The sequence below is a fragment of the Aspergillus sclerotioniger genome (genome assembly GCF_003184525.1).
Source record: "Aspergillus sclerotioniger CBS 115572 chromosome Unknown BO94scaffold_5, whole genome shotgun sequence".
Classification (NCBI taxonomy): domain Eukaryota; kingdom Fungi; phylum Ascomycota; class Eurotiomycetes; order Eurotiales; family Aspergillaceae; genus Aspergillus; species Aspergillus sclerotioniger.
The window spans coordinates 833,773-860,309 of record NW_020290995.1 but is presented as its reverse complement, the minus strand read 5'-3'; the positions used below and the strand labels follow the sequence as shown (position 1 = coordinate 860,309).

General features: G+C 50.8%; 13 protein-coding genes across 13 annotated transcripts; 7 read left to right on the top strand and 6 right to left on the bottom strand.

Annotated features, from left to right (window-relative positions):
* Nucleotides 1-1,221: 1,221 nt before the first annotated feature.
* BO94DRAFT_323616 (uncharacterized protein) lies at nucleotides 1,222-1,874 on the top strand. Its single transcript, XM_025606919.1, has one exon. It carries the CDS (start codon nucleotides 1,272-1,274, stop codon nucleotides 1,722-1,724), a length of 453 nt encoding a protein of 150 aa, XP_025470948.1. The 5' UTR covers nucleotides 1,222-1,271; the 3' UTR covers nucleotides 1,725-1,874.
* Nucleotides 1,875-2,796: 922 nt separating this feature from the next.
* On the bottom strand, nucleotides 2,797-4,915 carry BO94DRAFT_485992 (uncharacterized protein). The gene is made up of 2 exons (XM_025608993.1): nucleotides 4,312-4,915; nucleotides 2,797-4,266 (listed from the first exon to the last, which is right to left on the bottom strand). The coding sequence occupies exons 1-2, from the start codon at nucleotides 4,762-4,764 to the stop codon at nucleotides 3,175-3,177; spliced, it is 1,545 nt and encodes a 514-aa protein (XP_025470947.1). The 5' UTR covers nucleotides 4,765-4,915; the 3' UTR covers nucleotides 2,797-3,174.
* A 1,509-nt stretch (nucleotides 4,916-6,424) lies between these two features.
* Nucleotides 6,425-7,619, top strand: BO94DRAFT_323535 (uncharacterized protein). The gene is made up of 3 exons (XM_025606918.1): nucleotides 6,425-6,754; nucleotides 6,813-6,855; nucleotides 6,962-7,619. Exons 1-3 carry the CDS (start codon nucleotides 6,752-6,754, stop codon nucleotides 7,480-7,482), a joined length of 567 nt encoding a protein of 188 aa, XP_025470946.1. The 5' UTR covers nucleotides 6,425-6,751; the 3' UTR covers nucleotides 7,483-7,619.
* A 2,027-nt stretch (nucleotides 7,620-9,646) lies between these two features.
* On the bottom strand, nucleotides 9,647-11,091 carry BO94DRAFT_543431 (uncharacterized protein; the record flags this gene model as incomplete). The annotated part of the gene is made up of 5 exons (XM_025613137.1): nucleotides 9,647-9,789; nucleotides 9,855-9,944; nucleotides 10,067-10,340; nucleotides 10,500-10,661; nucleotides 10,858-11,091. 5 exons carry the CDS (start codon nucleotides 11,089-11,091, stop codon nucleotides 9,647-9,649), a joined length of 903 nt encoding a protein of 300 aa, XP_025470945.1.
* Nucleotides 11,092-11,579: 488 nt separating this feature from the next.
* BO94DRAFT_323487 (uncharacterized protein) lies at nucleotides 11,580-12,472 on the top strand. The gene has a single exon (XM_025606916.1). It carries the CDS (start codon nucleotides 11,730-11,732, stop codon nucleotides 12,357-12,359), a length of 630 nt encoding a protein of 209 aa, XP_025470944.1. The 5' UTR covers nucleotides 11,580-11,729; the 3' UTR covers nucleotides 12,360-12,472.
* A 535-nt stretch (nucleotides 12,473-13,007) lies between these two features.
* Nucleotides 13,008-14,007, top strand: BO94DRAFT_323499 (uncharacterized protein). Its single transcript, XM_025606917.1, has one exon. It carries the CDS (start codon nucleotides 13,227-13,229, stop codon nucleotides 13,737-13,739), a length of 513 nt encoding a protein of 170 aa, XP_025470943.1. The 5' UTR covers nucleotides 13,008-13,226; the 3' UTR covers nucleotides 13,740-14,007.
* A 636-nt stretch (nucleotides 14,008-14,643) lies between these two features.
* On the bottom strand, nucleotides 14,644-16,721 carry BO94DRAFT_621616 (bifunctional C97 family peptidase/thioredoxin family protein). The gene is made up of 4 exons (XM_025617011.1): nucleotides 16,643-16,721; nucleotides 16,579-16,593; nucleotides 16,285-16,506; nucleotides 14,644-16,234 (listed from the first exon to the last, which is right to left on the bottom strand). The coding sequence occupies exons 1-4, from the start codon at nucleotides 16,676-16,678 to the stop codon at nucleotides 14,762-14,764; spliced, it is 1,746 nt and encodes a 581-aa protein (XP_025470942.1). The 5' UTR covers nucleotides 16,679-16,721; the 3' UTR covers nucleotides 14,644-14,761.
* BO94DRAFT_621615 (EF-hand superfamily Ca2+-modulated protein) lies at nucleotides 16,710-17,975 on the top strand (the record flags this gene model as incomplete). Its single annotated transcript, XM_025617010.1, has 4 exons — nucleotides 16,710-16,865; nucleotides 16,974-17,064; nucleotides 17,129-17,348; nucleotides 17,440-17,975. The coding sequence occupies 4 exons, from the start codon at nucleotides 16,710-16,712 to the stop codon at nucleotides 17,804-17,806; spliced, it is 834 nt and encodes a 277-aa protein (XP_025470941.1). The 3' UTR covers nucleotides 17,807-17,975.
* Nucleotide 17,976: 1 nt separating this feature from the next.
* BO94DRAFT_323479 (ubiquitin-specific protease UBP1) lies at nucleotides 17,977-20,578 on the bottom strand. The gene is made up of 2 exons (XM_025606915.1): nucleotides 20,471-20,578; nucleotides 17,977-20,397 (listed from the first exon to the last, which is right to left on the bottom strand). Exon 2 carries the CDS (start codon nucleotides 20,136-20,138, stop codon nucleotides 18,147-18,149), a length of 1,992 nt encoding a protein of 663 aa, XP_025470940.1. The 5' UTR covers nucleotides 20,139-20,397; nucleotides 20,471-20,578; the 3' UTR covers nucleotides 17,977-18,146.
* BO94DRAFT_458276 (Alb1 domain-containing protein) lies at nucleotides 20,491-21,046 on the top strand (the record flags this gene model as incomplete). The annotated part of the gene is made up of 2 exons (XM_025607784.1): nucleotides 20,491-20,781; nucleotides 20,843-21,046. Coding segments are annotated over 2 exons (495 nt in total), but the record flags the coding sequence as incomplete, so codon positions are not given.
* A 52-nt stretch (nucleotides 21,047-21,098) lies between these two features.
* vp16 (tethering complex subunit VPS16) lies at nucleotides 21,099-23,842 on the bottom strand (the record flags this gene model as incomplete). Its single annotated transcript, XM_025607818.1, has 6 exons — nucleotides 21,099-21,347; nucleotides 21,403-22,673; nucleotides 22,721-23,309; nucleotides 23,356-23,484; nucleotides 23,532-23,638; nucleotides 23,698-23,842. 6 exons carry the CDS (start codon nucleotides 23,840-23,842, stop codon nucleotides 21,099-21,101), a joined length of 2,490 nt encoding a protein of 829 aa, XP_025470938.1.
* A 258-nt stretch (nucleotides 23,843-24,100) lies between these two features.
* On the top strand, nucleotides 24,101-25,565 carry BO94DRAFT_510403 (uncharacterized protein; the record flags this gene model as incomplete). Its single annotated transcript, XM_025609733.1, has 7 exons — nucleotides 24,101-24,247; nucleotides 24,295-24,444; nucleotides 24,499-24,645; nucleotides 24,699-24,818; nucleotides 24,872-25,033; nucleotides 25,086-25,240; nucleotides 25,294-25,565. The coding sequence occupies 7 exons, from the start codon at nucleotides 24,101-24,103 to the stop codon at nucleotides 25,508-25,510; spliced, it is 1,098 nt and encodes a 365-aa protein (XP_025470937.1). The 3' UTR covers nucleotides 25,511-25,565.
* A 64-nt stretch (nucleotides 25,566-25,629) lies between these two features.
* On the bottom strand, nucleotides 25,630-26,085 carry BO94DRAFT_553991 (uncharacterized protein; the record flags this gene model as incomplete). Its single annotated transcript, XM_025613685.1, has 1 exon — nucleotides 25,630-26,085. One exon carries the CDS (start codon nucleotides 26,083-26,085, stop codon nucleotides 25,630-25,632), a length of 456 nt encoding a protein of 151 aa, XP_025470936.1.
* Nucleotides 26,086-26,537: the final 452 nt, after the last annotated feature.

Here is a 26,537-nt window from a genome sequence, read left to right as displayed (position 1 = left end):
GCGTGACTGATGGTGATTCTGGTATATCTTATGACTTGCATCCAGTACTGGTGCGTACCTGGCATGGTGCATACTGCCGTGGCAGAGACAGATGACAGCGGGCATATCAGACAGGACTATATGTGCAGTGTAAATATGGTAGCTGATAACAATGACCAGGATCTATTAAACCCTGCTATCTACACCACGGTATCTTATAGATCAAGGATATCATGCTAGTACCTGCGCTAGCACTGGGGCTCTATTAGTGCATCTATTTATGATCATGCTAGCTTAGCTAGCTTGGCTCTTCACCAGTCATCTATATGCAAACATGGCAGTGATCTCGCACCTCAGTAATGCGTGTTTGTTAAGACCTGAACTTATCACAAAATTTTTACCGTTCAGGTCCACATTGCCTGCAGCTATTCAATCCATATGATATGCCATCATTGAGGAGTGATCTGCTCCATTGCACCATCTCAAGTAATCCAACATAAAAATGCTCTTAGACCCAAATCAGTGCTTCCAACCATCAATCAACCACATGCAGATACCGTCGACATCCCCTACTCACATCCAATTACCACCTACTCTACATCTACTAAATATCTCCAAACTCTCCATTCAACTAACCAACCAACAAACACACACACAATCTAATTTAAACCGTCCTTCCCCACTTACCTACATGCATATACCCTTCAAGATAACCATCACCGCCGAGATCACCCAAAGCAAACAATCAAACAAACAGCAACCACAACAAAAGTCCAGTCCCGTCACCAACCCCAATCCAGAAAAAGCACACCGAGTCTAGACCCAGTCCAACCCAACCAACCCAACACAAAAGTACCAGCAACACCAGCAAACACGCAAGTATCCCGATCTTCACCACCAACACCGCCACATCCCAACATTCTCCACCGCATCGCAACACAAAGAAACGGTCAAAGTCCCCACCATGTGGCACAGACACAGACGCCACCCTACCAACCCCCAGCAAACAAACGAAACACAACAGATGCAGAATAGGTAAGTTGATCCTCACCGCCAAATACCCGTGTGTATCTACCTGTAGTTTAGGTTTCTTTGTTGGAGGACTAGACTGAAGTTTATTTTGGATAGTAGGGACGGTTAGGTAACGGGGATCGACCTGGATGCCAGGTGGGTAGTACGGATAGGGTAGGGGACTAGAACGATTGTTCTATGTAGTATTTAGTACGTAGTACGTGTGTAGATAATCGAATGTGGATTCTATGTACATGTGGACGGAGTATAGGGTATAGCGTATGGATGTACATACTATCATCTACCACCTACATACATACATAGATAGTATGAAGATAAATGCAGTATATCAACTAACTACCACCACCTTACTTACTCTCCTCTCCTCTTCCTCTTCTCCTCTCATCCCTAATCATAAACAAAGAACCAACCCCATCCCCCAACCACGCCGATCACCTAAAATCAAGTTCAAAAGCCAGATCTCAAGTGCCTACCTAGTACTACACCGTACCCCATATACACAGTGGTATATACATACCCCAATTCACCGCTATTTCCCCACCCACCCACCGACACTACATCCACACCGCAGGACGGGAAACGGTTGCTGTCACACCCACCTCCACCCACCTCCACAGTTACAGTTCCCTGCAACTAGCCGATACCCGGGCCGGATTTCCTTCTGGAAGAAAATAACTTGTGGTCTAGACTATCACCTCCCTTCTCTTACCTAACCTAAGGTAGACACTCCGTAGTAAGAAAGGTAAGCAGTGGCAACGGCCCAGAATATTCAGGAGTGAAAGAATCTAATTGGTGGGATTATTCCCTTCGGATATTGTCCGTCCACTCAGACACGGGATATCTCTACCTACTCCTACTAAGAGTCCAAGGAGGTCAGTCACTCCTTTCCACAAATTACTAATCTACATTCTATAACCCATAATTCAACTAGGCAGGTATGTTAAAAGAGGAATATACCGCCTCCGACCTCCGACCTACGGAATTAAATCGGCAAGTAAGGTAAGCTGAACTGAACTAAAGGATGCCGAACCCATACCCACCCACCCACACAACAAAGGAATGGAAGTGAGATGAATCAGGAGCCAATTTCCCTACACGTGGACTACCTATCTAGTATCTAACACCGGCGCACGAGTAGCGCTTGCCTCTAATTTCCATCCATTATTATTATTATTCATAGTATTTTTTTTTTTTTGAAATTGCCGACGGGAGTGACCCCCCACGCCCGACCTTACCATCAGCATCATCTCTGAACCTGACTTGTACCTAAGTAATCCCACATGATTATGATAATGATTTCATGCCGTGCTAACCGATCTACCCGATTCAGCAGCCCCAATCCGTATTATCTACTAGTCCTTATCATGATTATTATTATTATTTTTATCTTGCATATGAAAGTAAGGTTGGAGTGGGTTGAAACGGTCGTTGGGCTGCATTTTTGCTTACTTACAATTAACCAACTGGTATCTATTCCGTAGGAAGTGAGTCAGTCAGTCAGTCAGTATCTATCTATCCGGGCTGGTTCTCACGGACAGTAGGGACTGTTCCGCCGTGTTTTGTTACAGTATGGGGGATTTTCTAGTCTTTTTTTTGGATCTTCGATTGAGAAGTCGTTGTAGCCATGAATAATCATGAGATTGAAATCATAGATAGAGCTCTTTTCGTCATGCTGTAGCTGAATAATTGAAGAGTGATACAGTTCAGATTACCCCGCTCCGCTGGCGATTATTTAGTGACGTGCTGATTCTACCCCGCATGGAGGTACAATTATCTAGCTGGTTCAATTGATTTATCTTTTGGATTTATTTCAAATCCGTACCTAAGACACGGCCACTACAGTATCTCGTAGGTTTGATTACTCAATATGAGAGAAGAGATTGTTAATCCTCCTGATCTTGTAGAACCCAGAACGAAAATGAGTGATCGTCGATCAGACTCAAGTTATAATGCTACGATTGAAGAAGCGAAAGTTGGCATCAAGGCCGATCCCAAAACTCTCAACCAACTCTCATCCTCAGGTCGAAATGCACAGCAGAGACGGATGAGAAATGCCTTGGCATCCCTTGACATTGCTGCAAGAGAGCTCGAGGCTCAGGAACGTGAGCAGAGTGGTGGTGGCAACCCTGATACTCAGCAGGAGGCGAGTGGAAGGCGTGAGACCTAGGAAGACGAGGTGAACGCCTCAAGTAAAAGCTTGTCGTATTGCTTTTTGTCCTGAACTTTTTTGTGTACGAATTTGTGTGCACCAACTTCCCAGTAATCCATGATGATTCGGAAAAATGCCGCATTGTCGATATGATCTTTCGAGAACCTTGGTTGTATGTGGTCGTAGAAAATCCGAAAAAGACCTGTCGGGCTATCGAGAGCAAGTGCATACCAGAAAGTACCTTTGATCCAGCCATCTTCCATGATGCGGTGGAGATGCAATTTGCGTGGAGAGGAATGTTTGAGTTCTTCTTCGGCGAGAACCGACAGAAACTCTGCATGTAGATTTTCATACTCAGCAGGGTCAATCTCATCGACAGACTGACCTGTCAACCAGTACGGCGGATGAACCATTTCAGCTGGACGAGAGCAAGCCCATTCGAGATCAACTAGGGATGTAATATTCCAGTTGTCGTCAACAAAGATATTGCTTTGGTGTAGGTCGGTGAAGCTCATGTAAAAAGGACCGCAACGAAGCTCTGCTCGGAAGAAACATTGTCGGACAGTTCTCATTAATGTTAGCGCGACCATCTGGAATAAACAATCTTGGATATCGTTGGCTGCATTAGGCTGATGCTTGAGGCGACTCTCGTGAAATGCGAGTATATCGTTAACGTAGGAATCAGCACTTGAATATGTAAGGTCTCGAGGGATATCCACAAAAATTTGCTCGTTTTCCAGGCTTTGGATCTCAAGAGTAAGCGGCCTGTTTCGCAATCTGAGGAATCCTTGATCGTCCAAGATGAAAGAGCCAATTTTCGGTTGTGGGACGCGTGTTACAGCGAGCATGATGCTCGATAAGCTGCGAAAGAGGTTTCCACGCAATTGAGGATTGTGACGACCTTCCTCCCACGATTCAGACAACATTTTTCCTCGTGACCTATCAATATACTCAATCAACAAATATCCAACGTCCAGGCATTCTCCCAACCTGCTTTTGTGGGGGACATAGGCAGATGGAGTTGGGTATCCCAGAAAACGCAATATGCAACGGCGGAGGTTTTCGACAACCCGAGCCAAGAAGGGTAGTCTATCAAGAGGAGTGAACTAACTATTAATAGTCAACTAGGACACGGCGAGACAAGAGCATACCTTCTGGCCGGTGGACAAGCCAAACCCGTAAAGCCGTGGGACTGGAACCTCCGGACAGTCTTGTTGAAGCCAGGCATATGTGCCCGCTTCGCAGAGAACTTTTTCGTCGGCATTTCCTTGGTTGGACTTCTCCCCAATTCTATAAGGCAATGGCAGACGGACTAACAAGCTAGGACATGTTCTAACCCCATCAACGTAAACTGGTATGCAAACGTTGAAAGTTCCAGAGAGCCATTCCTTTGAGTCGGCAACGTGACAACTTGTCGATCTCAAACCGAGGTGGTGTGCGACTGTAGCTTCAACAAGATTACTCTTCTTGAGTAAGTCTCCAAGAAAATTATTTTGCTGATTCCAGTAGCCTAACGTATGTAAGACATTGGTTTCACGTTCTTTGGCAGCGGAGTATGTGATCTCCCCTTTCAGCAGGCGACGACGTTCTAGAGTCGTTGACATGCTGGCGGTCTCAGACCCTTTCCTACTCGTACTGTGGGTAAATTTGCGCCAGCAGGTATCAGTTCCAGTACATTGCCTTCACATAAAAATCTAAAAGTGTCCCTTTTTACCAAAAGCGGGTGATAGCGAGGACAATTGCGCTGAAGATACCTTGAGATGGCTCGAGTTCAGGGGGAAGGGAACCGTTCGCTCGGCTCGGAATAACTGATTCTCAGCAAGGACATCACATGACGTACTCAGCGTACGTCAACTAGCTTGAATACCAATGCCTCGTACTATTTACTTAACACACTTCGCCGCTTTTGTCTTTACTGGAATTGCCGGCGGATGTGGGCAAGCTTGTCCATGTGGCCGGGAATTTCTTGAATTAAAGCGATGTTATGAATGCTGATTAACAGGGATAAATGATAGAGCCATTTTCGGCCTCTTGCTAACGGTATCCCAAGTTAGAAAAACGTACCCATTTACCCCTCCATGTGAATGTAGATAGCATACAGTACACTACGGGATGGCCGAGTCTAGGGGAAGGTGGTAATAACGTCCCCTCTAAATTTATTTCTTTCTATCTACATACTGTGTAGAAACAAAATGAGGCTGATTATCCATCATCTATCTATTTCCCTGGAAGTAGTGGAATATGATGACGATGATGACGATAGTGGAGGTAGTGGAGGTGGGTGTGGTGATGACTTACAGCGGTTGTGTCACCACACCATACTCACCGTACCGTCACGGTGTCTGTTGGCCGGGGTGGATGGGTGGATGAGTTACATTTATAGAAATAATTAGACGGTAAACGGCAGTGAGATTTATTGCTGTTTCAAGACATAAATGTCTTTCTTTTCAATTTCTATATTATCATTATGGTAATTGGATGTGGTGGTATATTTATCGCTGACTTTACAGTAGGATAGATAGTCTACTGTGTATAGGATAAATTCTATATTTATCTACCTTTCCAGTCCCTCGGAAGAAGAAACCTAGATTGCTGGTGCCGGAGTCACCGACAGCATTTACATATTTACCATGGTCCAACTTTATATATAACCGAGATAGTAGTAGTAAACCGTCTTGGCAACCCCAACTTGATAGCTGTCAAGTTCAGTTCATAATATGGGGTAAACGTGTCCCTCCCTGTTCACGTAAACCCAATAATCCCCGACCCCGTGGAAGTATCCTACCCGATGGAACCCTAGCATCATAGCCCAGGTGAGGCGTTACGAGGTGAGGCAAACGAGGGAGGAAGACGAGGGAGGCTCTGACAGATGATGGATTTGGATGAGATGAGGCTCCAATGATAAAAATACGACTCTGCGACCGTAGATGCTGCATGACTTCCCCATCTGGGGTCGAAATCCGGAGGAACCGTCAGCGTAGTACACCCAGGTTGCACTGTCCAACCTCATTTCGTACCCGGCACGGAGTATAATGCCATTGTTTACTCCTCCGGGTAGGACGACCCATGTGTGAGCTTATTGAGACAAACCGACCGCATCCCATGGTCGGTCAGATGGACAGACAGTCATGACAGATATTGACAACAACAATCACAACCTGTATCGGCGCTGCCGATCGCAGTGGCGAGAATAATAGTCAGTTGATCGATAGATTTACTCCGTACTTGGTGTATGTACGGACACTGTACTCTGTACTGTGTAGAGTCGTGTCAATCGTAGTCTATATGGAGATCAGTAACAAGCCACTGTCGACTACGCCACATACCTCGCCTCATTCTGCCGGTATAAATATACACATTCCAAATGCGACCCCGTACATATGATGGATCTCCCATGGATATCAGGATCGCCCGGGGATTGTCTCCGGACTCTCCCTTGTAGCTTTACTTGCCAAACCGGGAACCAGTGCAGCCGGAATCGCGGCCAGGCATCCGTCTGCTACACCCGCTGCGTGGAGTACACCTTATTTCTCGATCCGTGCCTTGGATCCATTCCCCGTCCTGGTGTTGTGCAGCAATGTGGTCCCCCGGATGGTATGTGCTCTGTCCATCCCCAGATGCTCGAGCCAGTGCGACTTAAACTCCGGGCAAGGCCGTGGCGGGTCGTGGTGAGGAGTCCAAACCGATCCCCAGTGGTAAGTTTCTAGTGTCTTCCAAAGTTTCATCCATATGGGTCTTCCCCGGTCGGGGATGCAAAAGTCCTACCCCAAAATGGATACATCACTTATACCGAAGGGCTAGCAAACACGACGCATCTCGATGGCATGAGAGCCAATAACGGAGGAGCGGTGAATCACCGCTGTTTGAAGGTAGGATTAACTGTTGACAGTCCCTGCAGACGCCATCCAGCAGGTTGCAAGGTGGACGGGATCGAGTCGCACTGCTTCCCGGAGCAGGTCGCGGTTACTTTGCACCACCATGGAGGGGTTGATTTACCACGTAAGCTGTCGCATGCCTTGCATGAGGAGCTGTGGGTGGATGGAAATGCAGGAGGGTATCCGGGATCATGGGACAACGCGAGCAGGGAAACTGGCTCCAATCAGTCGATAGATCGCCTCGATCGGAATCGATGTCCGTCTGGAATGTTTTGGCTGCAGACGCGGATGTGTCTCGGTGGGGATGGAAGTAGGTGTACCCCATATGGAGTCCCGGAGTACTTTCTGCCCTTGGGGAATGTATGTAGGCGCTCCATCAATGACGCGAGGTGTGCAGAGAACGGTCCCAGCTGGGGTGGAATGCACATGTGCAGAGGTATGGAGTAGGGGCGGGTTCGTCGTCATCGTCATCATCATCATCATCCTTCTCCTCCTCCTCCTCATCAACACGATGCACCAGTCAGAGAGACTGGATGTATCATCAGGGCGGTCAAATGTACCCAGTACTTTACGTGCATCCACCCGCAGCGAACTACTGCAGCCACCGGGGAGCTGTCCGGCCATTCCCTGGCTCACGGTTCCCCGTGAAGAACCTGGGACAGGAAAAGAAAAAAAGGGGGCAAAAGTCCCCATGATTTGATTCCCCAACCCCAGTCCGGGTATGATTCCGCGGGTGTACCCGCGTCGTGTTCTCCAGGTGATAGATAGACACGGTAATGAAGTGATGAGTCTTAGACTGCGAGGGGGGCAAAAGAAGTACTGCCAGTACTTATCTACTGTGTACACGGTACTAGTACTCAGCAACCTACCCGATTGGGATGCGACGATCCCTGCTGAACCCAAAATTGCCCAAAAGATTAAAAGTCCAAATCCCAGTGAAAAGACGCGCCGATCGGGCGAGCGGTGGGGAAATCCAGCGCGGCGGTTCGATCGCCGGCCCTCGGAGGAGGTTCCGCAACCCGCGGGTGAAAGAAAGGCTTCGGCCAGTGGCACACTATTGAGTGACTGATCGTGGATCGAGCACTATCTGATTCCCTGACTGGTGGTTTCTCTGGCCCCGGGGAAATTAACCCCGACGGTCTAGAGCGTCGACGGGTACCTTTGCCATTTGCCCTGGACCACTACTGAGGGTATCTACTTGCTGCCGAGGCCGGCTGGCTGCTCCAATTACCCGTGTTACGTTACTCGTCAACCGACATCCTGTCACTCTTGTTGGCCGTTTCATTGTCCTCCTGATCACGCCAATCAGCCATCCCAGCCCGTCAAATAGTGCTGGTGATGGCGCATGTGCCCGATGTCAAAGCGTTACTATTTTGGATAGGCAGCTGCGCGTGATGTTCAAAGAACTGTGATGGTGAAGCTGAACTGAAACCCGCTGGACTGGTACTTTGGTGAGGGACGGTCTCTGGCGCTGCTGCTAGTCCAGGGGTACATATGCAAGCACAAAGCAGCTAGAATTAGATCACTACAAAGTACTACAATGTACAATGTAGGTAATGAATGGAGCATCCCATCCACTCAGTTTGATATATATCTTACACACATCAACACACCTGCATGCCAGCTGATGCATCGACTCGTTGTTGTTCGGCGTTCATTCAGTGATCCATGATGAAACACGCTGTCCATGTAGTCAGAGATGCATCGTTATAGATAGATACTCTGACAGCAGTCGCAGTCTGACAAAGGGATAAAACAACAGCCCCCACTGCCGAGGCCCATCCCGTCTAGGCCAACTGGCTCAGGCCCTCACCCGCGCGGATTAACCGTGCATTCGCCTCTCGACGCTCGGGCGACCAGCGATCGTCGACTAGCTTGTTGTCCACACAAAGAGGAATTCTTTGCTCGTTCTGCTCTGGCCTGCGGTTATCCGAAAGCGGTAAAATCCCGCTTCACGAGCGAGTCGCCTGGACTCTCCGTAGGTAGATTGTTCGCGGGCTGAAACGGAACTCAGCCGGCGCTTCGCCTCCCCCAGCTGACGGGGCCGTTAGGTTGGGGGCACATCTGACTCTATTCAACATTCATTCTCCCGACGGGTAATCTCGGTGGTGTTGGTTTGAAGTTGGTGTTACTGGGCAGTCCGGGGTAAGAATCTTGGTACTTGGCAGAACCAGTGGGTCGCGGGGGCCGACGGGGAACCAGAAGCCTTTTAGTTGTGGATGATGGGTGGTTCCAGGAAAACATCACGTCCGATCGGAAAGTGACCCTTGACAGCGGATCCGGCCTCGGATCCGGCCGTGTTGGAGAGGTTCCATGGTTAAAAAGTGGAAATGAAGAATCGCTATCTACTCCGGACTCTGGACTCTCCACGCCAAGGTCTGTCAATGAGCCTGACTACAAGTACATATTGACCTCACTCACTGTAAGCAGTGAAGCACTGAAGCAGGCATAAGGGAATACCCGGGGCCCACCGCGGATACCGCGCATGGGTTAGGTACCGACCGACACCCACCCTCTGCGAGTGATCCGGCATTTCTTTTTCATGTTCGACCATGGATTTTCTTTTTGTTTTTTTATCAGCGGCTGGGTCCCGCACGAGCTGAGAACAGACTCAAAAGAAAGCCATCCATTCTGTTTGCCTTGAGAACGAACCGCTGCCAACAATGCCCGGCAGCAGTTGAGGCGTCCGGGTGTTTGCCTGCCTGACCGCCAGACCACCACCACCATCGCCAGGATGTTGTGACTTGGGAAAGGCTAAACGCGTTTGAAACCCTCAGACTCCCTGCTACCGTTATCGCCAGATGTACATACATACATACATACAGACAGACATACGTGCATAGCGACCGCGGGGGGATGCAAGTCGACATCCATCCAGATGTCAAACACAGAAGCGGTCAAGTCACGGGCTGATGATTTGCCCGGGAATCGAAATGGGGAATTGCAGGGAATTGCAGGGAGGAGGGGAAGCTGCGGCGAGGTTGGCCTGACCGAACAGTTGGACTGACCGACAGATAACCCTGCTACTTACTACTCGCCTGCACAACAACCCAAAACTCGTCCGCGCGCTGCGCTTGGTGAGGATATCGCGGATACTTGCACGGCACTGTAGCTACGTAGCGAGGACAACAGGGCGGGGTGAGATGTACAGCCCAGTTGGACGCGCGATGAAACCGCCGGTCGTAAATGGTGGCGCGTTTGGAGACGGAGTAATTAGTTGAGGCGATGTTTCTGATTAATCTCGTCAGCCTCCGAGGAGGATGACCGACGGAGACTCGTATCATGTCAGCCTCGTCCGGAGTATACTAGAGTTGACTGAGTCGTGGAAATGGGGTCGGGGTGCGACCGGTGGAAGCCATCACTTATGCGCAGCACTCACTGCACCGACTGAATCACCAACACGGAGTAGAAACAGTAATCCGGAGATGAGAAAAAGGGAGTTGACTCATTATTCTTTGACACACCGGATGGATCCCCACGCCTTGACCCCCCATATCCGAGGGTCCCCGGCCCGCGGACCGGACGAGTGCTCCAAAGCAGCCCAAGAATAAATTAAATAATGAATTAAATTGGAAGAAGAAGAACAAAAGAAACCCGATAGATCCACGCCCCTCGACCGGGGTCGGCTGTCAGATAATAATCAAATCCCATTATTTCCCCATCGTAATTATAGATAAATGTACCTTCGATCCACCCTCGGTTCCAGGAGTTCGTTTCTCCATTGCCCACTGCCCACTGCACATTGCACATTGCACTGGACTCGTCAACTTCCATCCAAGTCCTTGACATGAAACTGGATTTGAAAAGACCTCCCTGACATACCTCATACCTCAGCAACACCACCGACATCACCGGCATACCTCCCCACGTATGCCCGGCCTGCTTTTCTCGTCCACCGGATATCTTCATCCATCCATCGTACAGCTGCCGGAACGCCCCTTCCGCCTGATCGCCGCGCTTGACACGCCGGGTTGCCAGTGGATGCTTTGCTTTCAGGCCAGCATCGCGGAAAATTCCAATTGATTCTGGCCGCTTTGTCGACTGGTCACTGGCCATTCTGGGATTTTTGTTGGTTGCCGCCAGTGGGGCGTCCCTTCACACCCTGCAGCCAAATTTGGGAAAATTCGAAAATCCGATTAATCGAATTCTTTTTATTTTATTCTGTTTTTATTTTATTTTATTTCTGAAATAAAAATAAAAGGGAATAAAAGAAAAACAACGAGTGGCTGCCAACCCCCCCCCCCCTCCACACACCTCCTCCTGGTTCCCTCCCTCTTTCTTCTCCACGACGCCTTATCTGTTGGGAGATGCAAGGGAGTCCAGACGCCTCCCCGATCGATCTGGCCCTTCTTCCATTTATACATTCATGCCATCATCCGCTCTCCGCCATTTGATCTGGAGGTTACCGTGATTAACACACAAGCTCAAGCTTATTTATCTACTCCTTCCTCCTCCCTCCTCTTCACTTTTCCCCCCAGACCAGACCCAGACCTAGACCCAGACCGCGTCGATCCTTGTCACCTCCACTCTACTACTCCACCATTCCTACTTATACTCCTGTGTTGCTCTCGACGCGACACTCAATCTCACCACACTCTCCACCACTCACTACATCTAACACTTCTCACCTACTTGTGGTCTCTCTCAAACAATCACCTTGATCAACACTTGATCAACAGATACACTCTGTCACCATGTATCCCTTTCTCCCTTGGAGTCAGAACCAGTCGAGTGTGCGCTCCTCTCTGAGTGAAGCCACCACCAGCACTCAGAATGTCTCCTTCAGCTTCAGCTTTGGCAGTTCCTGCTCTGCTACTTCGCTGCCACCCCCTCCACCTCCTTCGCCTACCGACTCGTTGCTCGACATTACTCCTCGCAAGTGTTCCTTCTCCAGCGGTTATGAGATGAACAACTCGTGCGCATTCCCCTCCTGGCCCAACCGACCTTCTCTATTGAGCGCCGACTCGGAGAGTTCCACTGCCAGCGCCTATCTTTCCGACGAAGACCTTCTGCCCATGGGTTCTGGATCCCCCTCGGAGAGCGCCATTGACGAAGAATCCGCGGCCCATGACCCAACCATGGGAGATGGTGACCTGACGACCGAGCAGCAGATCCAGATGATTCGCGCCGCAGCGGAAGAAGAAGCGCAGCGCGCGCGTTTCCTGGCTCAGGTGCAGGCCCATGCGAGAGCACAGCAGGCCATGCGGGTTGCACAGCTGGCAGCGGCAGAGCGCGAGAACGCAAAGCGCAAGAAGCGCAAGGCCGTCCCCGAAAGGAAACGTCGGACCGCCTCAGCTTCCAAGGCCACGGTCTGTCGCGCCTAAGAGCGAGCAGAATTCTCTTGTTTCTTGTTTACTTCTTTTATTTTTTTACTTTACCCCGGTCGACTGTAACACCAGCACGTCAAACCAATCTTGCGCATGTCATGATACCCCACGGATTCGTCACCCCACGCCACCATTTTTGTTCTATTTTACCGGAGATTAGGGCTGTCGAATGATCGGCATCGATCGATTCCAGCTCTCCTGCTTGCCAGATGCAGGCAACACGCCTATCCGGTTGTTTTCTTTTTCCATCTCATTTTCTCGCCCTTTTTCTTTTTCCTGGGGAGGGGAGGCTGCCACTGTGGTCGCCGAACTGAGCCACAGCAGTCAGACACCCCACGAACCATGACACACGCTACGGAGCTGGGAGCTGGGAGCTGGAACATCACACGGGCGCGCGGCCTTCGGGCATTCTCGAAGCAGGCCATGACGCCAGAGGAGGGCGCACGTGCAGTGGTTGGCTGAGGGGAAGGTTACGCGCGGTTGCCGGGGCGGAATTGGCAGGCCGGAGTTCTCCTCAATCGCCTGTGATTTGGTGCCCGAGGCTGGCGGCCTGATTACCTAATTTCCGGGTCGCAGTCGGCGCATTGCTGGAAATTGCTGGATTTCCTTGACAGGGCTCGATCGTTGGCGCTGAGCCTATCATTCTTCACGGGTTCACCGCCATTGTCAGGGCCTTTGGGGGGTGGATGGACAGTGCCGGTGACTGACACTGACGGTGACGGTGACTCACGACTCTCTCTCTCCCCTCGGGGTCATGGCACGCGCTTGGATACTCGCCCGTCGCTCCGTTTCCTTGCTTTGTCGCTGCTTTCTCCGGTTTCTTCCCTTTCCATTTCCCTTTTACTAATTATTATTCCCGTCTTAATGTCGTCGTTTCATGCGTTGTCGCGCTGGTGTTCAGGTTGGGGGATTCCTTTTACCATTTCGGGAAGACAGGCCCTCACTTTTCTTTTCTTTTCTTTTTCTTTTTCCTTTTCTCGCGGTTTGCGATCGAATTATTGCCCCTTTTTCAGCGTCGGACGTTCAGATACCCCGTCTTGTATGTATGTCATGGTGTTTTTCCTTGTTTCCTTGTTTCCCTTCATTCTCATACCCCGAGCATGTTACACCGAACAGCTCCCGCGTTACTTTAGATGGATTGATTGCATTTGCATAGCTCAGCGACATACCCAGGATTCTGCAGCGATGGTTTGGTTGATTTCTTTTCGTTTTCACCCTCATGTGAATGATAGCGCTGAATTCATGTGGCACATACCCTCTACCTACATAATCTTCACCTACATAATCTTCATTTACATAATATTCAACTACCATAATACTCACGGACATTTCCGAATCATATCCACCATCCATTCATCCGTCTTAGTAGATAGATAATCAATAACCTCCCGTAGAGCAGACAGCCACATCCATCACCACGAACTATCCAAACACCATCATCAGCACTATAGTAGACAGGGAATACACGGACATTCCCGATCCACCCCCCATCACCCATCCATTTACCCCATATGTAAATAGTAAGATAGTAAGATCGTAAGTTTGCTAATATACCCCATGGAGAACTCCGTCCCCGTACTCCGTACTCCACACTCCATCCATCCAGACTTCGGTCCAAACTACTCCGTAAACTCAATATCAACGATAATCTAAATCCGGATTTGGATCTGAATCAGCACGGACATTCCCGGACTACAACCCTACTTAGCACGTACATTCATGTATGTATGTACAGTCAGGCAGCCACTCACGTAAGATGATGTAGTGCTTATTACCTACCTACCTATCTGGGCATGTACATGTGTATGTACCTAGTTAGTCGTGGTCCGGAGATGGGGAATAAGTAATGAGTCGATAGTTAGGTTTCCCCTCGGGGGGTGTGTTGGGTTAGACTAGACAGGACTAGATTAGATTATGGGGGTGGTGAGGGGAAGGGAAGGGAAGAGAAGAGAAGAGAAGAGAAAAAGGAATGGGATGAGATGAGATGAAATGAGAGGGGTTGGAATGAACTGGAATGAACTGGAATGAACTGGAATGAACTGGACTGGACTGGACTGGACTGGGTTAGGTTGGGAGGTGGGAATGGGTCGGTTGGTTTATGTGTCTTTTGTTTCTGGCTCTGGCTTGGTATGTGTGTGTGTGTGTGTGTGTGTGTGTGTGTGTGTGTGTGTGTGTGTGTATTGGATGGGGAGGGGGGGGGAGAAGATGGAATGGATGGATGGATGGAGAAAGGAGGGGGGGGAGGGAGGTAGCTTGATTAAATAGTAGATGGTGAAAAAAGCAAGTCCTGGGTTAGAAGGTGAGTTAAGGCTAGATTAGTACATCTGCAATCAAATCTATCTATGTAATCATATAACCATGTATAAGATGTGAGTTGAGTGGAGTGGAGGTAAGGTCATCTACAACCCCTTCATTAACAATTCCTCTCCAATCTCCCGGATCAACGTCTCCTTGGATACAGCTTCCACGTTCTTCTTGGCTACAACCGTCTCTGCGATCCCCATGGCGTTGCATAGATCTACCACCGCGCTGTCCGGGGCAGACTCGTAGATGAGAAGCCCCAGTGCGAAGAGCAGGCCGTGTAGGGCTTCCTGAGACTCTTCTTCCTGGGTGATGGCTTCGACGAGCGACGCGGTCAGTTCGACCTGGTCTTCTTCGGTGAGGGGGTCGCGGTGGCCGGCGAAACGGGCGTTGTGGTTGTGCGCGGAGAGGTTGTAGGCCAAAGAGGCGGCGACGACACGGAGGTTGGTGTGCGAGTCGAGGAGGGAGGAGGTAGTTAGATGGAGGAGCGTTTGGAGAAGTGTCTTGGCAGAATGGGAGGGTGGAGATGAGGAGGTGAGTTGGTCTCGGTAGAGCGGGGTTGTGAAGAGGGTGCAGCAGAGCTGGAGCATCACGATGCGGAGGTTGTAGGGACAGGTGGAGAGGGAGTTGGATGGAGCTAGAATGGTGAGAAGGGTCTCATGATTAGACTCCTCGGCGAAGTAGCCGGATACCCGGGGGTCAAGGAAGAGGAGTCGGGTCAGATCGACCAAGGCAAATTGGTTCTCCAAGGGAAGGGAACGCGAGGTGGTTTGGAGATACTTGGCAAAAGAAGGGAGGCTGTCGGGTAAAGGAATATCTGCTGCTGGGGCGGAGGTGCGTTGGTTCAAGAAGGCAATGATGGCGAGGAGGGCTGGATCTTCGTGGTGAGGGTGTAGTTTCTGGACGAGCTTGTCGAGAGGAGGGACCTTCTTGTACGTGACATAATTGGTGATCGGACGTTGAAGACTGGGCAGACGGAGTTGTTGGTGGCGATGGGGAGGATGGGCCATCTCGAGGAGCAAACGGACGTTGCCGCGGAGTTGGGATGGATTGGCGCCGGTCCATTCGTCAAGCTTCTGGCCCTTGAGAAAGGTCATGAACGTTGGGGTGGCCCGGACGCTGAATTTCATGCTAACGTCCATGGCGGTGCTGATGTCGACTTTGATGAGGACGGCTTTGGCGCCGGCCTCTTGGGCGAGTTCGTCGTACGTAGGGTAGACCATTTTGCAGGGCGGGCAGGTGGCCGAGGTGAAGAAGATGACGGCGCATGAGTCGGACGCGGCAGCGAGGGATTGTTCGAGCTGGGCGAGGTTGCTTGCGATTCGCACCGCGCCTTGAGTAACCGGGGCAGGTTGCGCAGGTTGTGCAGGGGCGGTTGGTGCGCTGGTGGCAGGGCCTTGGGTTACACCACGCAGGGCCATTTCGATCTGGGGCTTCATCATTTGACCGAAGGGGGTGCTCAGGAAGGTCTGCGGCAGGTTTTGAATGTGCTCGGGGATCCCTTTGCCAAGCGTAAACATGGCCAAGTCCTGCGTGAAGTTGTTGCAGTTGTGCAGGAAGAGGTCGTAAGACTGGCTGTCGTTTAGACCTCTGGGTCTAGTAGAGGGCACATCCGACATACCTCAGGGGTGTAGATCTCCGCCAGGGACTGGATGTACTCTTCGATCACATCCATGGGCAACTCGGTCTTGCCCAGATGCAACTTCTCCATGGGCTGGCCATGATGGGTGCTGCCGGGGATGGCCGTCTGGATGCCTTGGCCAAAGTAATACTCGACGCCGTTCAGCACCAGCGACGTGTGGTAGATGGCATCTATTTGGGTTCCTGTCAGAGCCAGGGAATACTAGACGGCATTAGACAGGCAGAGGCAGAGGCAGCAGCAGCAGCAGCAGCAGCAAGCAGAAGCGTGTCATACCATCCGCGCAAGACCCTGTTCAGCATTAGCCCGAGTTCATTGTATCACCACACCAGAGGTATACCTTGGACAGGTCATAGACATACAGCTCGACATCCATGACGACGACTGAAGCAAGATTTGCAGAACAAATGCTATCAGCCGAGAAAACTGGCCAACTGATTTATGAGAAGCGACGGCGACAAGGCATCCCCCGGTTACGTCAGCAGGCCGCCGCCGCCATCGCAATCGAAGACAATGGAACCCTCCTGTTCATCTCACTACATCCCATCTACTATTCCCTCCCAGTCCTTCCTACCAGGGACTATTGTGCGATGTGAACCGCGCGACTCTTCAACCCCATTCAAACCCGTCCACCTGCCAATGGCTCGCTCATCCCCGCGTCTGATCTCCAGCCACTTCCGTCCCCTCCTCCCTTGACATCATCATCCGGTTTGCGACTCGACTCGACTCAACTCACCAAGAACACCCACCTCAAACACCATGGTAAGTCATCGCATCCCCCAACCCCATGATAACCCAAATAATTAACCCCAAACCAATAATCCAGCCCCCCAAAAAGCGCACCGCAACAACAACCCCCACCACCTCCACCCAACCCCCAAACGCCCCCGAGCGCGACAATCCAAACTCGCCAAAGAAAACGACATCAGCGCCGAAGAAGAAACCGAAATCAAAGAAGTCTTTCACCTGTTCACGGAACCAAATAATGAATTCCCAGATGAGAAAGAGGGCGTGATTCCTAGAGAAGATGTGCGGAAGGCTTTGGTGTATGTTTCCCCTCACTACCCTCCTCCCAACCCACTCACCACCCATCCATGCGCACAGTAGCTAACTGCACGGTACTGATGGTGGTGATAGAGCAATGGGCCTCGAACCCTCCTCATCGGAAGAACTCCACTCCATACTCGAAGCAGTCGATCCAACAGACACGGGGTACGTCCCGTACGGGCCTTTTTTGACGGTTGCGGCGGCGAAGTTAAGGTCGAGGTCGGAGGAGGCCATGTCGGCGGAGGTGGATGCAGCGTATCGGTTGTTTACGAAGGGGTCCGGGGGATTGATTACATTCAATCATTTGAGGCGGATTGCGCGGGAGTTGAAGGAGGATGGACTGGGAGATGAGTTGTTGAAGGATATGATTTTGGAGGCGAATGGGGGTGCTGGGGTGAATGCGGGAGTTACGTTGGAGCAGTTTCATGAGGTTATGCAACGGGCTGGGGTGTTTTGAGCCTAGGGTTGGGTTGGGTTCATGGCTTTTAGCGGGCGTTGGTTGGGTCTCTTTATCGGTGTTACGTGGGGTAGGGATGGTGGTATAAATGAGTCGGTTATTGAGTACATAGCGATGGTATGCTGCTTTAGCTGGGAGCAAAACAAGTACATGCAATGCAATGTTATACAAATGATGTCCTGTCCAGTATCCAAGGATACAGACCAGATAAGCGGTGCGTAGAGCAAAGAGCTAAGAAATGTAAACGCCTTCTAATGAGTCGCACTCGGGGTATCATAAATGCTGATATACACAATCTGGCGGTAAGGTTCGTCGGCTGATGAGGCAATTCGTGATGGTATCAGTCAACATCGGACATGAGCAGGGGCTTTTCGCCGCAAGGTTCGACTTTCACTGTAGCTGGAATGCTGGTCGCCTCCGATACATCCGAGGTGGATTCTGCTGTGGCAGAGGTCGTCGACATATTCTCCGACAGCGTGAAGTTAGAGGTCGACGCCGAGCTTTCCTCTTCCAATAGACCATAGTTGACTTCCTCCGCAGCCTCGGGGGAGTAATCAGTAGCTTCGTAGAATAGCATGAAAGCACCGCCCTGAGACATGACGCTTGCTTCGCTGACCATCTGCACGTCCTCATCACTTAACCTGTACCATCGCTGAGACTGTTCCTCGTCACCATCTGCCTCCATGACTGCATCTGGGACGTGAGCCGGAAACGTCTCCGTGGAATACTTTCTGTAACAGATGTAATGTCCGTTCTCATGGCGGCCATAGTGGGTGATCACAGCTCGCAATTCATAGTGGCGGTCTATATTCACGCCTCTTCCTACGTGCGAAAGCATCGACACACTGGGATTGGTTTCCCAACCTTCTAGGTCTTGTTCGTTTCCATTATCGGGAATCCCTCCGAGAGACCATTGGTTCAAGTCAAGAGCCTTCGGAAACTTGACAGCGGCGTAATTCTTCCGAAGCATTCCCGTAGTTTCGTCGAACAGACTGCGGTTGACGTGGATGACAAGGCATTCGGGGGGTCGAGCAATGACGGCCTGTCGCGATTTTGTTGTCGACACCCTACTCTTTCCAGGAATATGGCACTTCTCGGAAAGCGTCTTTTCCGCAAAATCCTCCTCCGTCAGGGCTTGCTCAACGGCCTGTAAGCGCTCTTGCGCCGAGCTCCGAAGTGCATTCGATATCTTGGGCGAATCGGTGGTTGCATTCGGAGTCTCCTCATCATCATCAAGCTGCTTTAGGAGATTCACCAGCTGGGCCTGCGCACGCAACAAGGTGCACTTTGCACATTCCACCCCTTCAATAGGCTCTAGATGCATGTAGTGATGCAGGCATTCTCGGATATCGTATTCAAACTTCGGCCCCAGCGGCACAGTCAAGCAGTTGAATGGGATAAGAGAAAGACCCTCCGTCCAACCACATTGAATACAGCCCACTCTCTGTGCAAGGAGGCCTTCCAACGGATTTCGAAAAATCTGGTTTCCGGTTGTTTGTGGCTCGGGAGCATCATTCCCGGACACCTCCTGCACTAAGCCAGACCCAATAACATGTTCCCGCGGTCCTGCCATCTTCAGGCCCAAGTTGCGAGTGTGACGCCGAGTCGCCTGCTGCACCTCGAGATCCAACTGATCAACAACCTTCGAAAAGTATTCCTGTGCATCCTGCTGCTGCCAACTGCTCATAGACTTGAGATCTGCCGGAGTCCAGAGACGCTGGCCATAATTTTCCGCGCTGTTCAGCCGCTCGATAATATCCCTCAAGGCTTGATGCGTGGAAAGAAGGACCTTTTGTCCCAGCTGATCAACATTCCGCTCCAAGAAAGCCTCCAACGACTGGAGTGATGCCAGTCCCTGGATGATACTATTCTGGTAACATGAATTATCCCAATTTCCAAGACCAGGCGGTACGTTGTTCTTGCTGCTCAGTAAGGAAGTGCCGAAGCCTGAGAACGCCGGGGCGCGAGGAAGGAGGGAGAACGCGCTGTCATCTAAGCCAAAGACCCGTCGCATCGCTTCGCTCTTGGCTTCGAAAGTCATCGAAAGAGGATTTTCGTCGGCAGTATCGGACTTCGGTGCCTTGGAATCCAGGGCGGCGACTAATCGTGAAGGTGCTAAGTAAACAACTATATTCCAGATGACCCGAGCCAACGACAACGACACTAGCCCCAAGTACCTTAGCCCGAGGTATACAGTGATCACTGTGATGAAAATATAGGCGACTAGGCTGGGGTTGTCCTGCAGGTGCTGCAGTACTTTTTCATAGTTGCTGTACTGCACGCTGAAGGGATTCTGAGTGAGGAAGTCAATCCCCTCTCTGCGAGCGTTCATGGCTGATGGGGAAGAGAAAACGACCAAGGCATAGGGACGAGGGAAGTGGACATCACTTGGCGAGGTCGGCAGTCCTGAGGAAGAGGCCCTGGCGAGGTGACGGAATGGATCGACGACCGCCGCTGCTTCGCCGCCGAAGAAGCAACCGCCCGGTGCGCTTTGGGCTCCTACCGCCACCCGGAAAACTTTTATCGATAGGCCGTCTCCACAACAAATTGTTCAACTGCGGGCATACAGTTAAGCTCTGTTTTCCCGGCATCTATCATGGCGAAATCTAGACGTGAGTAGTGCGATTCGGATCGGACAATACGATATGCGGTTTCCATGCTAACATTACGTGCCCTCACCAGCCCAGTCAAAGCACTCCCGCGCTGCGAGGCGGGCAGCGTCGCCGAGTCTCGATGTCGATAAGTCCATCACCACTCTGCCGCGGGCTCAGGAAACTACAGTACAACGGGAGTCGATTCTCTCGGAACGCGCAAATTCGGGCATCACGAAGAAGCAATCAAAGAGCAAGGCCAAAACCAGAGCACAGCGCTTAAGACAACAGAAGGGCGTGGAAAGAGCAGAGGCGGTGGTTGATCAGCTGGAAAAGAAGGTCACCAAGAGTGCTGGCCGAGCCAAGGCTATCAAGAACCGTAGGGTATGAGCGCAAGTCCTTACTCATTACAATGGGACAAGTTTTTTGACGAGCATGCGTCTAGGCTGACTGGGAGGATACGAACCGCAAAGCGAAGACGGTGTTTGAAGCCCTCAACGACGAGGCCGAGGATAACATGGATGATGACATGATGGACGATGCGGCACCTTCTAAACCAGCGAAACGAGTGTTGAAGCCGGCCGCCGTTGTCCAGACTCCCGTCGTGGATGAACATGCAGACATTGACGTGGACGACGTTATCACCTGATGCGTGGACGACAGTTTTGCAAGGGGAATACCGCCAAGGTTGTGCCAGCCATCTATTTCCTTGGTCTGAGCTGGTTGATCATCCGATCAATCTCAGCGGCGGCTGGTCCCGAAGCCCTCGCCTGGAGGAGCTCAAGGGCGTTGACGTTCTTTGCCCGGAAGGCTTCTTCGCCGGCTTTTACAATCATCCCACATTTGACCCACATTTCCATCTTGTCATCCGCTGACAGATTGGTGCATTTGGGGACAAATAAGGAAGCAAGCTTGGTGTTTCCGGCACCCAGAATCTCGTTATAAAATGGCTGTTATTTATCCGTGAGCACGCGGGCGCATAGCCTGGGGTCGTTGGCAACTTACCTCCCATCCTATCGGGGACTTCTTGTTCTTTCCGATTTCTTCCAACTCACCCCAGTCGCGCTTCGCCACCAAGGCCCTTAATCTCAACCACCAGAATGTTTTCTCTGGCATTTTGAACTCGCTCTGTATCTTCTGCGCTCTTTTGCCGTAGCCCGATCGGATCAATCTGTAGACAGTTTCGTTCAAGCTTAGGCCCAGAAATTCCGTCCGGTCTGCGAGGTCTTTATCAAGGGCCTCCTGGACCTTTAGCAGCTGTGATGCTTCGGAAAGTAGTTTTTGCTGTAACACAACCGATGGATCTTTCGAGTCCGATAATAGACGCGATGCAAGCTGGAGCTTTTCCGTCTTAGTCGGCAAGTTGGTCTGATCCAACGCCTCTGCGAGGAGGACATTCGAACCATCAATAGGCCGATCATCCTGGTAGAAAAGGTCCTTGAGCAACTCCGTGTCCTGTCCCCGAGCAGTTGTCTCCACCAGAGCGGATGCCATGGGACGAGTATTGATTGTCCGGAAGAAACTGGAGAGGGGAAGCTTAGTCTTCAGGTGCAAAAGGACGTAGTTCACTAGGTCAACGTCTCCGCTTTCGATGGCCTTATCCAGGGCGATCTCGTCTTCTTCCATATTTAGTAGCAATGGTACCTGCTTCCCAGCCCGTGGTTCGTGGTTCAGAAGCTGGGTCGCTAGAGGAGCACGCCCCTCATCGTAAGCGGTTTGCGCGATCAACTCGAATGAGATTCCCGGTTTGCCTTCTAGTCGCTGGACGATGAGCTTGCAGACCGCTTCATCGTCCACTGTGGAAACTTTGACCTTCTGGCTTGCCCAGTGAACGTATATCCTATCGGCAGGAAGTTCGAGATACTCGGAGATGCGGATAGCAAGGAAATATTCGCGCCTGTTCACCAAGCGCTCAATAAGTCTCTCGGGCGTGAGGCGCATATATTGTTCGTAGGAAAGTGGCAGTCCTATCTGATAGTCCCTCACTGCTTTCAGCACTCGAAGCTTCTCGGTCATTTCGACAAATTCATCGCTGTTATACAAATCCAGGACGGATTTCCCGAAGGAGGCCGCCTTCAGCAAGCGCTTCTGCCAATATGCATCAAATTCATGACCAGCAGCTTTGACACATGTATCCACCGCCTCTGGCAAGCTTGGTCGGATACGTTGGATGTTCTCGTCGGCTTTAGGCGACTTCTTCTCCAATAGGTCTATAGAGTCCAGGAGAACTGAGGCAGGTGACGTAGACCCAAGTCGGAAGATCGCCTCGGTTTCATCTTGTAGGCCGTTAGGGTTTGACTTTAAGCTTGATACAAGTACTCACCAACAACTTTGTGTAAGAATTCGCAGGTATCGTTGGTGATCAGACGCACGCCGTCAAACTCTGGCACGACATGGACAGTGCCATCGTAGTAATATCTCGCCGCAACGCCGTTAGGCCCAATGAGATGTACCTCGTCCTCCCACGCGATAACGACGGCGTCATCTCCGCACCAGTCGACTGTTCTCGGAGTGACTCGAGACTCTGGGTCATATTCGCTGTACTTGCTCTGAAAGTCACTGCTGACTACCCATACTTTTCCTTCCGAAGTAATGAGCGCAACAAATCTTCCGGTTGGTGACACACTTGCATGCTTGAAAGGCCCGTTCTGAAGAACTTTATCTTCCGCTTCCGTCGGGTCGACCAAGTAAATGGTCTTGTCGACGGAGAGCAACACCTCGACTGAACGAGACAACGTATAAGCTGGAGGTATTAGCGACCATGACGAGACCTCTCCTTCCGGACAAGGGGCTAGAAGCTTAGGCCTCGGCTCGTCATAGTTCGACACTGCAACCAACTGATTGTTTGAAAGCAAAGCGACAAAGCCGGAGGTCCAGAATCGACAGGCCCTCACGCCGTAGTCTTCTGCTCCCTGCGGATGTTAATTTCAGCCCAACAAGTCTGGTTGAAGGGCTTACATTTCCTAAAGAAAAGGATGTGAAATCGCCATAAAGGCCGAAATAGCGCCTGACGGTGCCGTCTTCTGTGATTACCAAGAGTTCTTCCTTGTCGGACCAGCCGAGCCCACGAATCGTGCCATATTCCCACTACTGTTTGTCAGCTAGTAATCACACAGTCAACGTAGCAGACTGACATTGAGCCGGTTGATGAGCTTCCCCGAGGACGAGTAAATGTCGATGCTCGATTTGGCGGTCTGGGCATCGCGGAATCTGTACGGCTTACTCTCATCGCGGTGCAGTGCTGCGCAGCGATATTAGTACATATAAGGCCAAGTACTGGATAGAAGCTATAGCGCTCACCAATAGCCCCTCCGTAGGGAGCGCCAGCGATGATGTAGTTCTCTAATTCGACATCATCGTCGAAGATAGCATCGTATATAGGGACTTTCCGATAGAAGCTATCTCCGAGTCTCTCCCAATTGGCCAGGGGGTTAGATGGCGCCATTTCCACCTAGCAATAATGACCTGCACAGATGGAGGTGAAACCAAGCGATGGAGACAAAGCTGGGATGAGACCCTCCTGGCGCAAGTTGTCTATCGGGAAGCTCCAGCTCACCTGCGGACCATCGCCGGCACTAACCGCATTGGGGCGTTAGTGCCTGAGGTGGCCCGGCCATGTATTGCGCTCCCGTTTCAATGCTCTTAGTGGCAGCCAGGCACACACCAGGGGCCACCATGACTGTTATTGATGCAGGGGACGACGATGGAGGATAACGCGGAGATTTCTGGTCTCGCCCTGGAACTGTCGGATCTTGAAGTCGCTCTCTTTCTCTGTCTCGCGGTCCACGAACACTGCCGTATTGACACTACCGAGGCTAACATCCATGACGTCGCAAAGGAGCTCGCCCTGGTATTTTGGATCCCGGGACATCGTCCTCAACACTACTGACAGTCCAGATATGCACCAACACATTCGGCCTCTCCTACAGTATATTGGACTGCTCCAGTGCTACGTCCTTTGATGACTTTTGCGCCGAGTTACTCCCTCCCGAGGCTCACCGGAGCAGCAATGTCCGTCCTTCGCGCTCCCGGATGACCACCGCGTCTGTATGTCCCCTGCTGATCTCCTACTCAACGATATGATCCAGTTAACAATACAAGTCCGGGACGATATCCTCATTTCATGATTTCCGAGATCTCAAAGGTCGCTTCGGATCAAGTACCTTGCAGCATAAGCAGGTCGTCAACGTCGTGATCGCTAAGAACTTCAACCATGTGAACGACAACATACAGCGTGAAGCTCTCGAGGTTAGCATGAATGCATGGAAGTAGCAAGCAGTAGTATTGATCACCTTTCACAGTTAATGCACTCGAAGCAACTCACCACTCAAGCGGGAATCTTGGAAGCACCAGCCACTTTCATATTCCTACCCCTGATAGTGCGCGACACAGAGCAGGACCAACCATTGAACCCTCATTTAGTATATCCTAATGCCCCCAGCCAATACGACCAGCGGCACTAATCCATCACCAGAACGACTATATCTTCATCTCCCACTTCCATGACACCCCCGACGGCTACGTCTACCTAGAAGACACCAATGACTGGCTATCCGACGGACAAATGTCCGCCTCATCCGTCATCCACAAAACAGATGCTCAGATGAAGAAAAGCCATCCGAATATCGACCGCACGGTAGCTTTTCCCCTCTCCCCCAAGCCTCCTTAATCTCTACTAACACTACCAGCTCCTCGACAAACTGCACCGATTAAGCAACTCGGTGAGTGTAGGCGCCGATATAACCCGGTATCAACAAGACATTGTCGTGTTTCTTCGACTCAGTCGCGCAGTGTCGGGGGGTATATCTACGCGGTCGAATCTACATTTCAAGTTGTTCTCGACGTGAGTCTATCTTACCATGTTAAGCCATAACAGTAACTGACGTGACGTGTTAGTCTCCTCGCCGTATTACACGGAATCGACTATCTCACGCCCTCGATTGTCGCTCTAGCAGCAAAGAAAGTTTTCCGACATCGGATCATCGTGGCCAAGCCCGAGGAAGATCGAAGCCTGCAGTACGGAAGCGATCTAATAGCCGTGTCACAGGTGCTGGAGTACGCGAATCCGGATTCTATATTAGACGGCGTACTTACGCTGGAGGCGCCCCTGTAACAACATTTCTATCACATAAAAGCATATCAACAATCCAAACAACTTTATATACACGGATAGAACTCAGACAATCCACCCACACAATCCCATCCCCATCCCCGCCACAGAGTCATAAAATATTAATCCAACAACCTCTCAACAACCCTAACAACCCCCTCCAAAAGACCAAAAACCCCATCTAGAATCGTCCCCAACAAACCCGTCGCAAAACTAACCACGCATTCGAGAGTATCCACCAATTGATCTAACACGTCAATCAAACTGCACTCCCCGTCATCAGCTCTTTTTGCGTTCTGCTCTAACGCGCTCCTCGTAGGCATAGATACAGATGCATCTGAACAGTTGCTTAACCGGCTGTGGACTTTTTCGTGGGATGACGCGAGAAGGGCTTTAATGGAGTGGAGGTTGTTTGTTGATGCGGGGGTGCTGAGTCTATCGAGGAGGGGGGATACGCGCTGGATGGTATTGTTGAGGCGCTCGAGGGTGTGGCAGTTTTGGAGAGTGGTGGGGGATAAGGCGGTTGTGAAGGGAAGGAGGGTGGTGAGGTAGAGCAGGAGTATTGGGAGGAGGTTCATTGTGGTTAAAAGGAGGTGGAGATGGAGATTGTAGTTAGACGAATTGATTGACTTGCGGAAATGGTAGGAGGGATTTAGAGGAACTAAAGCGGCTTATATGTTCATGATATCGCAAGTATGTAAAGGAAGGAGAGCTATTCACACACGCAAAAAAAAAAAGAAAAGAAAAGAAAAGAAAAGAGAAGAGAAGAAAAGAAAAGAAAATACTACAGACTCGATATGTCGACGGCACACGATTGGCCGAACAATGATCCGACTGGCGATATGGAGATATCCCCTGACGATCGCGATGAGGGAATTCTCTAATAAATCGCCCGAGTGCTTGACAGGTTGATGGCTCGTCGATCTCTGTAACCGAGATGTCCTAATGCCATAGTCCTTTGTTAGCGGAGCTAGATCTGCGACGTCTCCACCTTTTCACGCTGATGAGTCTCCACTGCGTCCAGTTTCTG